Source organism: Schistocerca gregaria, chromosome 1 (assembly GCF_023897955.1).
Source record: "Schistocerca gregaria isolate iqSchGreg1 chromosome 1, iqSchGreg1.2, whole genome shotgun sequence".
NCBI lineage: Eukaryota > Metazoa > Arthropoda > Insecta > Orthoptera > Acrididae > Schistocerca > Schistocerca gregaria.
In genome coordinates, this window is record NC_064920.1 from 634,688,013 (window position 1) to 634,703,680 (window position 15,668).

Sequence of the window (15,668 nt, forward strand, 5' to 3'; positions counted from 1 at the left end):
TCTCTACCACTGCTGGCGGTTCACCTCCAACTGCGCAACGCTATACGCTCTTCACATCCAACTGCCCAACAGTACAATAACGAATATTCCAACAATGCCAACCAGCCACAGACTGCACGCAGCTCAGCCAGTGTTTTTCATACAGAGCGCTATGTGGCGTTACCAACATAAAAACCTAAACAGCCTACTTACACGGTCCTTCAAAGTAGTCACCAGCGTTGTGTAGAACCGGTTGCCAGCGATGTGGAAGGCGTAGTATACCGTTAGCAGAGCCTGTTCTGTTGATGGTGGGAATGGAGCGGTCTACTGCCAGTCGAATCTCTGGAACAGTTCTGAAGCGAATGCCTCGAAGTGGTTCCTTAATCTTCGGAATCAAATCAAAGTCACAAGGACTTAAGTCCTGGATCGTGCAGTACTTCCTAGTCCCCTCGACCACAGAGCAGCCGCAGCCCGCGCACTGTGGTGTAAAATGATGGGTGGGTTGCGCAGAAAGTGTCGCTGCTTCTTTCGCAAAGACCGTCAATGCACGGTATTACTGTTCGTTTTTGGAGCATCACCTGCGACCAGCTGTAGCATCCACCATACTTCCCTGTCTTAAGTCCTTGTGACTTTGGTTTGATTCCGAAGATGAAGGAATCACTTCGTGGCATTCACTTCAGAACTGTTCCAGAGATTCGACAGGAAATAGACCGCACCATCAACAGAATAGCCTCTGCTAACGGTATACTACGTTTTCCACATCGCTGTCAACGGCTTATACACAACGCTGGTGACTACTGTGAAAGACAGTAACAGGGGCAAACATGTGACACTTTTGTATCGGTTGTGAATAAATAGTTGCCACTATTTAAGTTGCAACCCTTGTAGTTTTGCATCACCCCGGTTCCCAGAACTCCTGAAGATAGACGTTGACTGTGGATATTGTATCACAGACACAGTCCCTTTGACTGTTCAGAGATGTCACAAAACCCGCGCAAAAGATGTAAACAACCACGTATGAGCAGCGCATATTAGACGGAGGGGGCCCGAGAGCCGGTCACTTCCAGTCATTCCACCAGGAAGGAGGTACCTGGCTCGTGTTGTCTGTAATTCAACCATGCCTAGACTGTCAATACCGCGGTTCGATCACGCCCGCATTGTTAGTTTGTGCCAAGAAGGGCTTTCAACGAGGGAAGTGTCCAGGCCTCTCGGAGTGAACCAAAGCGACGTTGTTCGGACATGGAGGAGATACACAGAGACAGGAACAGTGAATGGCATGCTTCGTTCAGGCTGCCCAAGGGCTACTACTGCAGTGGTTGACCGCTACCTGCGGATTATGGCTCGGAGGAACCCTGACAGCAATGCCACCATGTTGAATAATGCTTCTGGTGCAGCCACAGGACGTCGTGTTATGACTCAAACTGTTCGCAATAGGCTACATGATGCGCAAGTTCATCCACGGCGTTCATGGCGAGGTCCATCTTTGTAACCGCGGCACCATGCAGCGCGGTACAGATGGGCCCAACAACATGCCGAATGGACCGCTCAGTATTGGCATCAAGTTCTCTTCACCAATGAGTGTCGCATATACCTTCAACCAGACAATCGTCGGAGACGTATTCAGAGGCAACCCGACCAGGCTGAACGTCTTAGACACACTGTCCAGCGAGTGCAGCAAGGTGGAGGTCCCCTTCTGTTTTGGGGTGGCATTATGTGGGGCCGACGTACACCGGTGGTGGTCATGGTAGGCGCCATAACGGCTGTACGATACGCGAATGCCATCATCCGACCGAGAGTGCAACGATATCGGCAGCATATTGGCAAGGCATTCGCCTTCATGGACGACAATTCGCGCCCCCATCGTGCACATCTTGTGAATGACTTCCTTCAGGATAACGACATCGCTCGACTAGAGTGGCCAGCATGTTCTACAGACATGAACCCTATCAATATGCCTGGGATAGATTAAAAACCACTCTGAGGGATCTACGCCGAATCGTCGTTGAGGAGTGGGACAATGTCGACCAACAGTGCCTTGATGAACTTGTGGATAGTATGTCATGACGAATACAGGCATGCATCAATGCAAGAAGACGTGCTATTGGGTATTAGAGGTACCGGTGTGTACAGCAGTCTGGACCACCACCTCTGAAGGTCTCGCTGGATTGTACAATATGCAATGTGTGGTTTTCATGGGCAATAAGAAGGGCAGAAATGATGTTTATTTTGATCTCTATTCCAATTATCTGTACAGGTTCCGGAACTCTCGGAACCGAAGTGATGCAAAACTTTTTTTGATGTGTGTGGTTTGATCTTCATTTTCTGAACCACTAGCTGATGAGACACTAGTGCCGTGAGCTTTACAATGACGAACCTTTTAATTTCGCTATCCTGCGTGATTTGGAGTCCAGATCTGCGCAGTCGACACTCACCTATTTTTAGCGACTTCTTCATCACATTCGTGGCAACTGAGTTCATTCTGTTCATTATTTTCAATTACACTTTGAGAACTTTCCTCTATACGCAACATTTTACTCCAGACTTTGTTTTCAAATTCTGTTCCTTTACACCAGCCTAAGCTGCTCCGATAATGTAGGACGATCTTTCAAAAGAACATTTTTGTGATTTCTTGACAGACTTTCTTCTCCCTCCTCTTCTTACGTAACAACTATTTTCTGTAATACTGTTGGAAAGTCTCAGTAATACTTGATTCATGGGCTATAACAAGGGGGTTACATTAGGTAGAAGAAACATCCCTTTTATGAAATCGCTTTTTCGTTTAAGATATCACATAATGGATGAGTTGGTGCACTGTCAAGGAGCAGTAATGGTTTCTCCCTTTTGCCTTTCTTCAACTGATGAGTTTGTACAGAAGGTGCCAAACTTCCATAAACCATTCTGTAAAAATCGCCCTATTAATCGAGACGTTCTTTTGTTAAGTGTAAAGAACAGGTATCACCGACATATTAACGTGTTTGAAACAACACGGTTTCTTATTTTTCCCAGTGACGAGCATAGGCAATCGGTGGCTATCACTAGCGTCAGCACAAACCAAAGCTGTAATACGATCCTTTGGTGTTTTAGGACCAGGTGTTGCTTTTCCAGTTGAGCACAGTTTCGTCAGCATTGTAAAAGTATTCGAGAGCATTATCCTCTTCCTTAAAACGTTCCTTAGTTTGATTTTGAAAGAATCAGTGCTGAAGAAAGAGCAGACAATTTTTGTTCTTGTATTTGAAACTCTCGAATATTGCGTCTTGAGTTAAAGCGTTTTAACGAGTCCGTGGTTCCTTTAAAATTCGACGGCCCTATAAGATTTTCATTGAAATGAACTTTTTCTCACCGAATGGGATCAGAGATGGGTTCTCCTTGTGATATTTTTTGTGTAAACCACTTGTAAACAGCATCATCCGTTTTCGTGGTGAGCTTCATAGTTTTACGACTTGCAGATCCCAGCAAAGAATCAAGCTAATTGTTAGATATAAAATTTATGACGCCCGTCTTAAAAAAAAAATACCTTGACTGTTGATTCACGAACTTTGTATTCGTCAGATAACTTGGTTGCGGATCACCTTCCTCTGAACTTCAACAATCTCGTATTTATCTGTCATAGAAAGGACAACATATTTATGTTTAGGCATTTTATATCGCAGTCTACTTTACGCTGCAAAGTTGACACAAATGATTGTAACATAGCGCAGACAGTCAAACAGTTACTTCCGGACAACCAGTAACTGTGGAGAGAGGCGTAGGTTGGGGAGGGGGGGGGGGGGGGGGGTTGCTTACGCGAGCGAGTAAACAGTTCGGTTAAGTGGGCGTTTGGATAATAGACGCTGTACTGTACCTGACCCATGGAACGTAGCGACAGCTATAATCTAAGTAATACTGTGCTAATCCTAATGGATGTTGGATGGAGGAAAATAAAAGTCACATCTAGAGATACACAGAGAGATCATTAGTTGGAAAAGGCATACACTCGTCACCTATGTCATTCAGAGTGCCAGTTGTTATTGGATGAGGATTGGAAGATATAGACCATGACCTCTCTGGAGGAACCACACTGGCATAGTTCTACAATGACGTAAGCTAATCACAGAACCCCTAATTCTGCTATGCTTGCGCTAGCTTGCGATACATGGAGATATATAGGGTGGTCCATCTGAAGTTTCGGATGATTTTTTTTTTCTTTACTGTGATTTCATTCCCCTGCCTCATATGGGCAGGGGAGAGCTGTCTGCGGCACAATCCGCCGCTCTTCAGTCGAGTGACACTACAACTAAAACAAGAATAAAATGATACATACATAAGGAGATAATAAAGGGGAACATAAAACAGAGTAAGGGGAGAAAATGGAGGTAAAATATACACGGACATGGAGACATTCATGGGGGACAGTTAAAAAGAGTCACCAGAAAGTTAAAAAACACAGTTGGCGATTCTTAAAACACAGAGAAGACACTGAATGCACAGGCACAGGTTAAAAGTCGGCCTCAGTAGTAAAAACACTCTGGAACAACACACTTAAAACCCACTTGGAGCATACACGACGAACAATAAAACTGCCAGGTGGGACCTGCAACGAGGGAAAAGGTCAGAGAGTATGGAAAAGGAGGGGAGAGCATGGGGCAGCTGGGGAAGCGGCGGGATGAAGAGAGGAGGGGAATCAGTGGATTTACGAAGAGGCAGAAGACACGTGGGGCGGGAGAGGAAGAGGGAAGGCAGGGCAGGAGGGAGCGCAGAGACACTGGAAGGAGCCACAAGAGATGCAGGGGGAGTAGGAGGGGGAAGCCGCTCAGGAGGAGGGAGGGGGAGGAAAGGGAGCCCAGAGGAGGAGGCAGGAAGAAGGGGTTAGAGTTGGTAGGAAGGGTAGGTGTTAGGGCGAAGCTCATCATCCGGGAGGGGTAGACAGTGGAAGTTGTGTTGGGAAAGGAGATGGAGGGTGTGGAGATGGAGAGAGGGTGGGACACAACGGTAAAGGCGCAGCAACTGGTTGGGGGTGGAGAGGACGGGAGAAACCAGGGGGTGAGGGGGATCAAGGCGGCGGACAATGTATAGTGTGCGGATGTGTTCAAGGAAAAGGAGAAGGTGGGGGAAGGGGATGAGGTCGTAGAGGATGCGCCTGGGGGATGGATTTCCGATGATATTATCTCGAAAACTATACATCGGGTAAAAATTGTGGGTAAGACAAGTTCGTAAGCTTAAAGGGGGACATCAAATGATACTATATGTGACCCCCAGCGTCCACCCCCTTGGGTGGGGTGGCGGCAACTTTTAAATATTAAATGGAAGCACCCATTTTTATTGCAGATTCGTATTCTCCATAAAAAAGTAATCAAGTTTTGTCTGAAACATTTTTTTAAACCATTGACAGATGGCGCTGAAACCGAGAAAAATTAAAATTGGGCAAGAACTCCGATTTATTTAGAATGATCCAAGATGGACGCATCAGATCGAAAAATGTGCACCAGTTCTTTCAATGCCCCAAATTAAGCTATTTTTTTACAAAATGTATCCTACACGCCACAAATTTTGATGGAGGGAGGCGGAATGGTGTTAAAATCTCGTCAGGGAACTCTTCACAATTACATTACTCACCCGACTGTGGCGCTACTGTGGCCAAAATGAGAACTATGACTCAGTATAAAGGTTGGTGCAGTGCGATCAGACGTCACTCCACTTTGAGACTGTGAACCGTAAACATCATCTGACGAAAGTAAATTATTTTTTAGCGAAACATGGCTTACTATCCTCCTACAGAGATTGTTGGTATTATGTTAATTTTAGGTGAATGCCATAACAATTACGCTGCAGCTGCACAATGGTATTCGAATCGTTTCCCAAACAGATGATATCCAACCGAAAACATTATTCGAAATTGCACTCAGCGAGCTCTGAATGAATACGTTCACCGACCACCTCGTCATCGCGAATACAATGAAAATGACGCTCGTACCCTCACCGTTCTCGCCTGTGTTCAACTGGATCCCGAAATTAGTAGTCGTGCGATTCAGAGACAAACTGGAATACCGAAATCAACTGTTTTGAGGATTTTGAAGGCACATATCACGCGTATCACACAGACACAGGCATTAACGCCGAAAGCTCTGCAAATATGCGTGTATTGCTGCCAATGGTCCTTGGAAATGATAAGAGGTGACATGTGTTCTTTTTTTTTTTTTTAGATACGTTATGTTCACCGATGAAGTCACATTCTAAAACAATGGCGAATTAAATAGTCATGATTGTCATTATTGGTCCCCTGTCAATCCACACTGGCACAGACTCGTTCACAATCAACACAAATGGTCTGGTGTGGAATTTTAAACGGTTACTTGATAGGACCGTATTTTTTGACCGAAATGTTACTTGGGAATCTTATTTAAAACTTCTCCGTGATGATTTGTTGGAGCTAATGGAAGATGTTGATTTAGAAAATAGGCAACGAATGTGGTTCCAAGAGGACGGAGCAGCTCCTTATTATGCTAAAAATGTGCGGAACGTTTTAACATTACGGTACCCTGGTCGGTGGATAGGACGCGGCGGACCAATTCAATTGCCTCCACGTTCACCAGACCTAACATCTCCTGATTTTTTCTTGTGGGGTTATTTAAAAAATATTGTTTATGAAAAACAGTCTACAACCCGAAACGATATGGAAGAACATATTCGAAGAGCGTGTGCAGCCATACCACGGGATGTGCTGCTCAAAACTGTGGACAACTTTCGCAGACGACTGCCTTTATGCATTGAACCAAATGGAGATAATTTTGAACAATTTCTTCGTGGCTCATTTCATTACTTAATCACCCCAAATTATGAGAGGCAAGGGGACTCACACTAATGAAGGACCCCAACATGTGAGAGGCAAGGGGACTCACTCTAATGAAGCACCTCATGTTAACATCATTCTACTACGTCCATGTCGTTGTTCCTGGGTGACGCTAAAAGTAGGATACAATACATTTTGTACAAAAATAGCTTAATTTGGAGTAACGAAAGAATTGGTGCACTTGTTTAATCGGTTTGATGCGTCTTTTTCGGATAATTCTAAATAAATCAGAGTTCTTCCCCAATTTTACTGTTTTTCTAGATTTGAGCGCCATCTGTCAGTGGTTTAAAAAATGTTTCAGACAAAACTTGATTACTGTTTTATGGAGAATCCGAATCTGCAATAAAAAATGGGTGTTTCCATTTAATATTTAGAAGTTGCGCCACGCCCCACCCAAGGGGTTGGGGGCTGGGGGTCACGTATAGTATCATTTGATGTCCCCCTTTGAGCTTACGAACTTGTCTTACCCACTATTTTTACCCGATGTATAGTTTCCGAGATAATGTCCTCCAAAACTTCAGATGGACCACCCGGTAGATAGACTCGCATCGAATCCGCGTGACGGGTAAACAATAACAGGTTGGAACATCGGCCAGGCTGAGTGTGGTTCTTAGGAGCTTTGCGACACCAGTTTTAAGCAAATGCCGGGCTTGTCCTCGAGTTTCACCTCAGAGAATACGATATACAAACGATACACAAACAGTTAAAATACGATAACCAAACAAACCAAATTTTACAGAACTCACGGGTAGACGGCGGGACTTCGCTCCCTTAGCTTACCTTGATGACTGCGGCGCCAGGAAGGTAATCCGCCCACGAAGTTAAATAATAAAATTTGTCAAATCATAAAGAAGCGATCACCGTACTAGACGGGATCAATGGTAGGTAAAAGAAAGAAAGAAAGAAAGAAAGAAAGAAAGACAGACAGGCAGACAAGCTGGTAGGCAGGCAGATAAGTCAGCATCGCCTGACGGGATCTACACCTTTATACATATTCCACAAGTCAACATACGGTGCATGGCGGAGATTACCACTCATTCCCTTCCCAGTTCCACTTGCAAATAGGGCTAGGTGAAAACTGCTGCCTCTATGCTTCCGTACGATCTCGGACTTCTCTTATCTTGTCTTCGCGATCCTTACACGTGATGTACGATGGCGGCAGTCTGTCGCAAATACAGATTCTCCAAACTTACTAGACAAAATTTCGCGAAAAGAAAGTCTTGTTTCTCCAGGGATTCTTATTTGAGTTTGAGGAGCATTTCTACAATACTCACATGTTAATCTAACCTGCCGGTAACATATCTAGAAGCACGCCTCCAAGTTGCTTCTGTCTTCCGCTAGTATTTATTTATTTATCGGTTCATTCTTTAAACAAACTTCGGCTCGTAAGGCACAGTTTTAATCTGTGTAGCGTGTTAAGGTAAAATTTTATAAAACTAACTCTTCACTAAGATAAATAATACATGAGTATACATCACATGTGATGAATACTTGCTGTTATGTTTCGGTGAGCTTTACATACCATATACATGTTGCAGCAATACAAAATGCTAATTTTCTAATTGTGAAATAGCATCTCCGGATTTATATTTTATAGCTTTAACTTGAAGTATTGCAGTTTTGGAAACCCTTGTTCATGTATATGTACATGACGAGAAAAACGAAAGCAACGTATTCCACCACTTCTCGGGTTACACGTTTACTTCCGTAAGCTTTCGAAGAGAGCTGGTGGCACTCGAGACCCCTCTTCGGCATACGCTGTATTGCATTTGACTTTCAACTTTTCTCACAAGTCCTAAGTTTGGTAAGTGAGTTTTTTCGTTTATCGACTTATATGTGTTTATAGCACTTCTTATTCATATGTTATTCTTACTCTTAATTACGTGATGTGACGTCCGCAGCAGTGGAAACATGCCAATATGTAATAAATAAAAAATCCCGTTAAGTAGACGGTATCAGTGGCAAAAGTTGATAATCACCTCTGACTCATTTCAAGAAGTAATTTCATTATTAATTCAGGTTCAGATCTAACGTTTATTTAGGGATCAGTTTCTCATGTATTAAGAACATATGTATTTTCATCAGCGTGGATTCTGTACGCACACACACGCAGTTCTGTCGTTTAACTCTGCATCTGCGTAGGACACACAGTAACGATACGTTAAAAGCTTACACTTACACCTGAGGCGGGATTAGACTCCCACATTGCCTTTACTAGACATTCACGGAGGCCGGCGGAAAGGGAAGTTGGAGTGTGCACATAGAATTGTCGTTTCCTCTCCTCTCCACGGACACTACAGACGCAACAAGCACTCGCACGCGTTTTAAAATCCGTTTTTCCATAAACCGATTTCGCTTTACCGCTTCCGATTAGTCATGTAGGCACTACAGTATCGATTCTGAAAATACGAGCTGGCTGTCTGATTTTAGTTCACGCAGTCGATTTTCGCTGCCTGTAAACCTCTACAGCATTTTAGTCGTGATTGAGATGCCAAGTTACTACTTGCTTTTAGCTGTTGTGGTCGATATAGCGTAGAATGAAGTAAAAGAAGTTGTTTGTTTCCTTTATTTAATTGAATAGAAGCACATTTTTATGTTTATTAGATGGAGAAAGATACATAACTGTTGAGCAACGCTATATACTACACAACTGGTTAAACCGTATACTACCTTTAACTCAATGGCTGGTGATAAAACATTCGCTAATTGTGTGTACAGAAATAAGAACGTGTCTTCTTTCGTTTTTAATTGTTGTAGTACACTAGTGTTCCAGCAATCATCACTTTGCACTTTTCTTCTCGGCGTTCGTGATCTAGGTCTTAACTAACCTGCCTCCCACTATATTTTTGCTGATTATTAATTGAAATAGTTTTGATTGCAGTGATCTGAATTGCGTAAGCGATGGTTAACAGTGTGAGCACGCTTCCTACGAAACCTGACGGTATTGCCAAAACGAAATAGTGGTCCTTTTCTTTACGCATACGAAAGTTCTTCAATTGTAGGTGAAAAAGATTGCTTTGAAAGGAAAACAGTTCATAACATTTACTTCGTTTATTGAGTTCATACCTGCCTCCGCAGCCGACGTCGCTAGTGTACGCTTATGCGCTGGCATTCGATCGGAGGTAAGCCGGTTCGAATCCCGGCGATGGAAAAATTTTTACAGCTGATATTTGGTGGGAAAGGGAAGCAGAGGTGATGGTCTTAAGTTCCTGGTCACCAGACTTTGCGCCAACGCCCTGGATTAAATTGCAGATCTCTCCTCAGTGTCTCATGAAGTGGGGGCATGCGACACTGTTGATCCGTCCACCGGCTGGGCACATTAAACTGGGAGGTGCTCTTTGGTGCTGTTAGACAGGAGTAAGCTGAGTGCCGGCACCGTGTGCGTCCTCTCCCCTCCTTTGATCCACAACAACACAAACCCAACACTACACTGTACAAGCACTCATCACAGAAAACCACACTACACAGTTATACATTTAACATCTTGTAGCAGGTCGGAGGGAGAGAAAAACCACCTCCACTAGTACCCTTGCCTAGAACCACGATGCAACATTATTGTATCTGTTTCCCAACGCTCATTTACTGTGTACGGGATTATTGTGTCTTTTGATTGAGTTCATAAGTTACACACTTCCTAATAATAGCTAGACCCAACCATGCTCATATTAGCAGCTACACTGAAATCTGCCATTGCTATATTCCTTTTCGAACTTAAAATATCCTCTGTAACAAATCATGGTGGCTTAATAATTACTAAATGATAAAATAGCTTATCCTGGATGCTACTAAGAATGACGATATTGATTTACCTATTTCGCGTGTAATTATGTGCACCCTCCGCAAATAAACCCATTGGCTAAATGGTTGCGGGAGGACGACGGTTCAATCCCGTCTCCAGCCATCCTGATTTAGGTTTTCCGTGATTTCCCTAAATCGTTTCAGGCAAATGCCAGGATGGTTCCTTTGAAAGGGCACGGCCGATTTCCTTTCCAATCCTTCCGTAACCCGAGATTGCGCTCCGTCTCTAATGACCTCGTTGTCGACGGGACGTTAAAAAAATGGTTCAAATGGCTTTGAGCACTATGGGACTCAACTGCTGTGGTCATTAGTCCCCTAGAACTTAGAACTACTTAAACTTAACTAACCTAAGGACATCACACAAATCCATGCCCGAGGCAGGATTCGAACCTGCGACCGTAGCAGTCGTACGGTTCCGGACTGCGCGCCTAGAACCGCGAGACCACCGCGGCCGGCGGGACGTTAAAACACTAACCTAACCTAACATAACCTAAATGGTTCAAATGGCTCTGAGCGCTATGGGACTTAACTTCTGAGGTCATCAGTCCCATAGAACTTAGAACTACTTAAACCTAGCTAACCTAAGGACATCACACACATCCACGCCCGAGGCAGGATTCGAACCTGCGGGCGTAGCAGTCACGCGGTTCCGGACTGAAGCGCCTAGAACGGCTCGGCCGCCACGGCCGGCAAATTAGTGGGTATTAAGATGTGTGGAGTATCTGTGAGCTATACTTTATAGAACTGGAAGTGCAGCAGTGGTGACTACATACACCGGTAAGTCAAAACATGATGACCGCTGCGCAGTGCGACGCTGGATGCCGCCTGGTGGCACTGCGGTCACGTGACGTTCGCCGTAACCAAAGTATATGAGCGGAGCAGACTCGGACGGGGGATCCGGGTATCACCATAGCGAAGATACCGGCTGAAAATGGGAAAATCCATTTATAGAAGGGACTTTGAAGAAGGGCAGATCATTATTACCCAAAGCCTGTAACGAGTTTCTCGGAAACGGCGAAGCTCGTCGAATGTTTACGTGCTACCGTAGTGATCATTTACGGAAAGGGGTAAAAGGACAATGAAACTATCACTAAGCGCTAAATGGTTGGACTTCCACGACTCTTCACAGAATGTGTGGTTCGGAGGCTTGTCTGTCCGGTAAAGTAGGATAGATGGTAATCAGTAGTATCTTTGCCAAAAGTGTTTCGGAGCACACCGTTCATTGTACGTTGTTGAACATAGAGCTCCGCAGCGAATCACCCCTACGTATTCACACGTTGATCCAATGACATCGTCAGTTACTGTTGTAATGAACACGGGACCATAGGGATTCGCCATGTCGGCTCTTTGGATGACAACGTTTTTGCTAAGCTGGGTCGATGGTCGTCTCCACAAACGCAGTCATCGAGGTGAGCGTCAGCTCGAAAGGTGCAGTGCGCCACTGACACATGCTGGTGGGAGCAGTATTATGCTGTGGGAGACATTCTCCCTCGCTCGCGTGTAGGCTGTGGCAGTAATCGAAGACACACTGACAGCTGCGAACCACCAGCATCCCTTCATGCTTGATGCCTTCCCTGATGGCATGTCATTTTTCAGCAGTATAATTGTCCGTGTCTCGGAGCCAGAACAGTGCTACAGTGGTTTGAGGAGCATTATAGTGAACTCACTTTGATGTCTCGGCGACCAAATTCACCTGATATGAATCCTATGTAACCCACCTGGGTGGCTACTGGGTGCCATCACCGCGTACGGAAATCAGCGGCCCGTCATTTACGGGAATTGCATGACCTGTGCGTACACATCTGATGCCACATATGTCCAAAAAGCTACCAACTAACTGTCGGATCCCTGATAACCAGGATCAGCGATGTATTTCGTTCCAAACACGGACAAACAAGCTATTAAGCTGGTGGTCATCATGTTTTGCCTCATCAGTGTACATGTGTATTCTATAATGAACATATGAGATTCCAACAACGTATATCAATAATATTCTGTACGCAGCCACCTTGGAAAAGTGGCTCAGATACCTAAATATAAGTGAGTTTAATGTAGGTAAAATAAAAAGTTAATACTATTATGCAGTGGATCAGGTGTATGGCAGAGTATTGTGTTTTTGACTGACTGCCTGTTCGGTACAAAGTTCCCGATGAGCTAGAGTCTTGAAACTTTCCACATAGCTCAGAATTGGTTGACAGCCCAAGAATAACTCGCTTTCTTGTCTGGTGTGTGACAGGCGGTATTTCGTGTATTACTGCTGCTTCCCCCTGTTTCCTGCTCGAGTTGCGAATGTGTCGCGTAAGAACGATTTCTAGTAAGTCATCGTGGAGCTTCATTCTCTCTGACTTTTGTCTTCATGGTCTTTTCACGGATAAACGTAAGAAGAAGCTGGAGAGAAACTGAAATAAACTTGAAATTTACCTAATGAATCTATTGTAATCTCATCATATGTTTTAAATAGCTTGTGTAATTTCACAAAACTAAAAAGCTGAATATGACGAATTAAATCAGTTTAAATGAGAAACTTCGTAATATAACACGTTTTTGAAACGGACTAAGAAGGATAAAACCATTTCTCTTATCCTCATATAGATTACTAACCCCTTACTGTTAGTCCTTAGAATGCGCGCTTGTGAATTTTAAATAATTATGACAATACTTGTAAAACTTAAAACGAAAAACACTGTGGAGGAGGAGGATATTGGTGTTCAACGTCCCGTCGACAACGAGGTCATTAGAGACGGAGCGCAAGCTCGGGTGAGGGAAGGATGGGGGCCGTGTCCTTTCAAAGGAACCATCCCGGCATTTGTCAGGAGTGATGTAGGGAAATCACGGAAAACCTAAATCAGGATGGCCGGACGCGGGATTGCACCGTCGTCCTCCCGAATGCGAGTCCAGTGTGCTAACCACTGCGTCACCTCGCTCGGTGAAAAACACTGTGCATGCAATTGATAATAGTTGCCGGCCGTGGTGGTCTCGCGGTTCTAGGCGCGCAGTCCGGAGCCGTGGGACTGCTACGGTCGCAGGTTCGAATCCTGCCTCGGGCATGGATGTGTGTGATGTCCTTAGGTTAGTCAGGTTTAAATAGTTCTAAGTTCTAGGGGACTAATGACCACAGCAGTTGAGTCCCACAGTGCTCAGAGCCATTTGAACCATTTGATAATAGTAAGAAGTCCAGAGAACAGCTGTCGTTGAGGTAAATCACACACCAGTTCATATGGTTAGTAAGTTAGGTGAACTAGTTATGCGTCTCTCATCTACTGCATGTGACCCACGTTTTTTGTTTTAAATTTTTCCAAGTATTGTTATAGTTATTAAAAACTCAAATTTTCAGGACTATCGGTATGGGGTTAGGAATCTGTATGGGGCTAGGAGAAATTATTTCGTACTTTCAGCCAGTTTTAAAAAGGTGTTGTGTGAAAAAGTTTTCTATTTCAATAATTATTTTGTGATGCACTTGAAAATCGGCCATGGCCGAGTTAGCAGAGCGAAATAAAACGTTTGAAAATACATCTCTGTGGAAGTATGGCTACCCTCACTGTTGATATCGATACTATCCTTCCGATATTATTTAGTTACCGAAATAATTTTAGTTACTGGTATACTCGATGAACCGAACTCCATCAACAAAATTTCGGCGGTTGTTCAGGAATATTTTCTGAGTATTGTGGTATCAGAAACTCGTAGTTTCTGTTGGCACTTCACACAGTAGTTGCATTTCGTTTGATTTCTTACACCAGTTTTATCTCCATATCTATATTGCACTGAAAATACTTGCACAACGGAACCAAAGTCGATGGTATGTGCTGTTCGAGTCACTCACAGTACTTGGTCTTGACAATGCTAGTGCCTACTTTACTCTTCGCTCTCAAGCTTACATTCAGTACTACTCGTTTCTGTCTCGAGTTTTAATTTTCCGGTAGTATTAATGGAACGTTAACGGTGATGCAATGGAAAATTGGAACACTGCCACCTGAACTATTCCCAAAGGGACTGTAACCACATCACAGCACTTTCGCGGACGATTGTTGCTACAATACCCTTCACTTTTCGTTGCACGTTTTCGAGACTGCGTAGGCCTATTCCTGGCTTTTTCGCTGTTGCGAAGATATATTAAAAGAAACGAAGATAACTGGCGTAAATAGGTGAATAAATAATAAATACATTCAAATGGTTCAAATGGCTCTGAGCACTACGGGACTTAACTTCTGAGGTCATCAGTCCCCTAGAACTTAGAACTACTTAAACCTAACTAACCTAAAGACTTCACACGCATTCATGTCCGAGGCAGGATTCGAACCTGCGACCGTAGCGGTCGCGCGGTTAAGAACTAATGTAAACTTAAATTTCAGGAAGTGTTTTCAGGAGTTATTTCGAGATGACGAGTCCGTTGCACAAAAATTGCTGACAATATTCCCGAAAAAAAAAAAAAAATCTCCCAAATGTTATCGGTGAAGTTCTGCGGAATCGGGTGTCGGAACGTCGCTAGTTAGGAGGACTCACCTGTGGTTCCGGCGGCTGCTTGACGTTGCCGTTGCGGACGTCGTCCTCGTGCGGCGCCGTCATGCTGGCGTGTGCCGCGGTGCTCCACTTGCCGTCTACCTGTAGCGGTAACAACGGCGGGGCTTCCGGCACGCTGCGCCCCCGTAAGCAGAGCACTGCCGTACGGGTGAAGTGTGCGGCCGCTCTTTCCGGTGGGGAACTGAAGCGTGCGGCACGCAGCCGAGACCGCCAGGCACGCAGTCGCAGTCGCTCTCGCTTGTGGCACTCGCGCCTCGCCGACCGCTGGCGTCCGGAGGACTGGCAGTGGCTGCGGCGCCGCGCAGGCTCTCGCCCGCCTCCCCCCCCCCCCCCCCCCCCCCGCCTTCATTACCTCCCCCCTGCCATCCCTGGCAACCCGCGGCTGCGTGTGATTTACAATCGACGCTCCGGTATGCACGCTACTGCAGACACCGCTCTCCTCACCACTCAACAATACCGGGGTAAACATTTGAGATACAGTGTTTCCTACGAGGAATGGTCAGTATCAGGGATATGATAGTAACCATCATTCGAAGCAAAAAAG

At 44.8% G+C, this 15,668-nt stretch overlaps 1 protein-coding gene across 2 annotated transcripts in view; it reads right to left on the reverse strand.

Moving 5' to 3' along the window:
* The window catches only part of LOC126360117 (long-chain fatty acid transport protein 1-like), a 395,340-nt gene extending 379,940 nt beyond the window's left edge, over window positions 1-15,400 (reverse strand). For both annotated transcript variants that reach the window (XM_050007684.1, XM_050007683.1), the window contains exon 1: window positions 15,107-15,400. In XM_050007684.1, the coding sequence (XP_049863641.1) occupies window positions 15,107-15,169 (63 nt within the window). In that variant the 5' untranslated portion in view covers window positions 15,170-15,400. The remainder of the gene's footprint in view (window positions 1-15,106) is intronic.
* Between the last annotated feature and the right edge of the window lie 268 nt (window positions 15,401-15,668).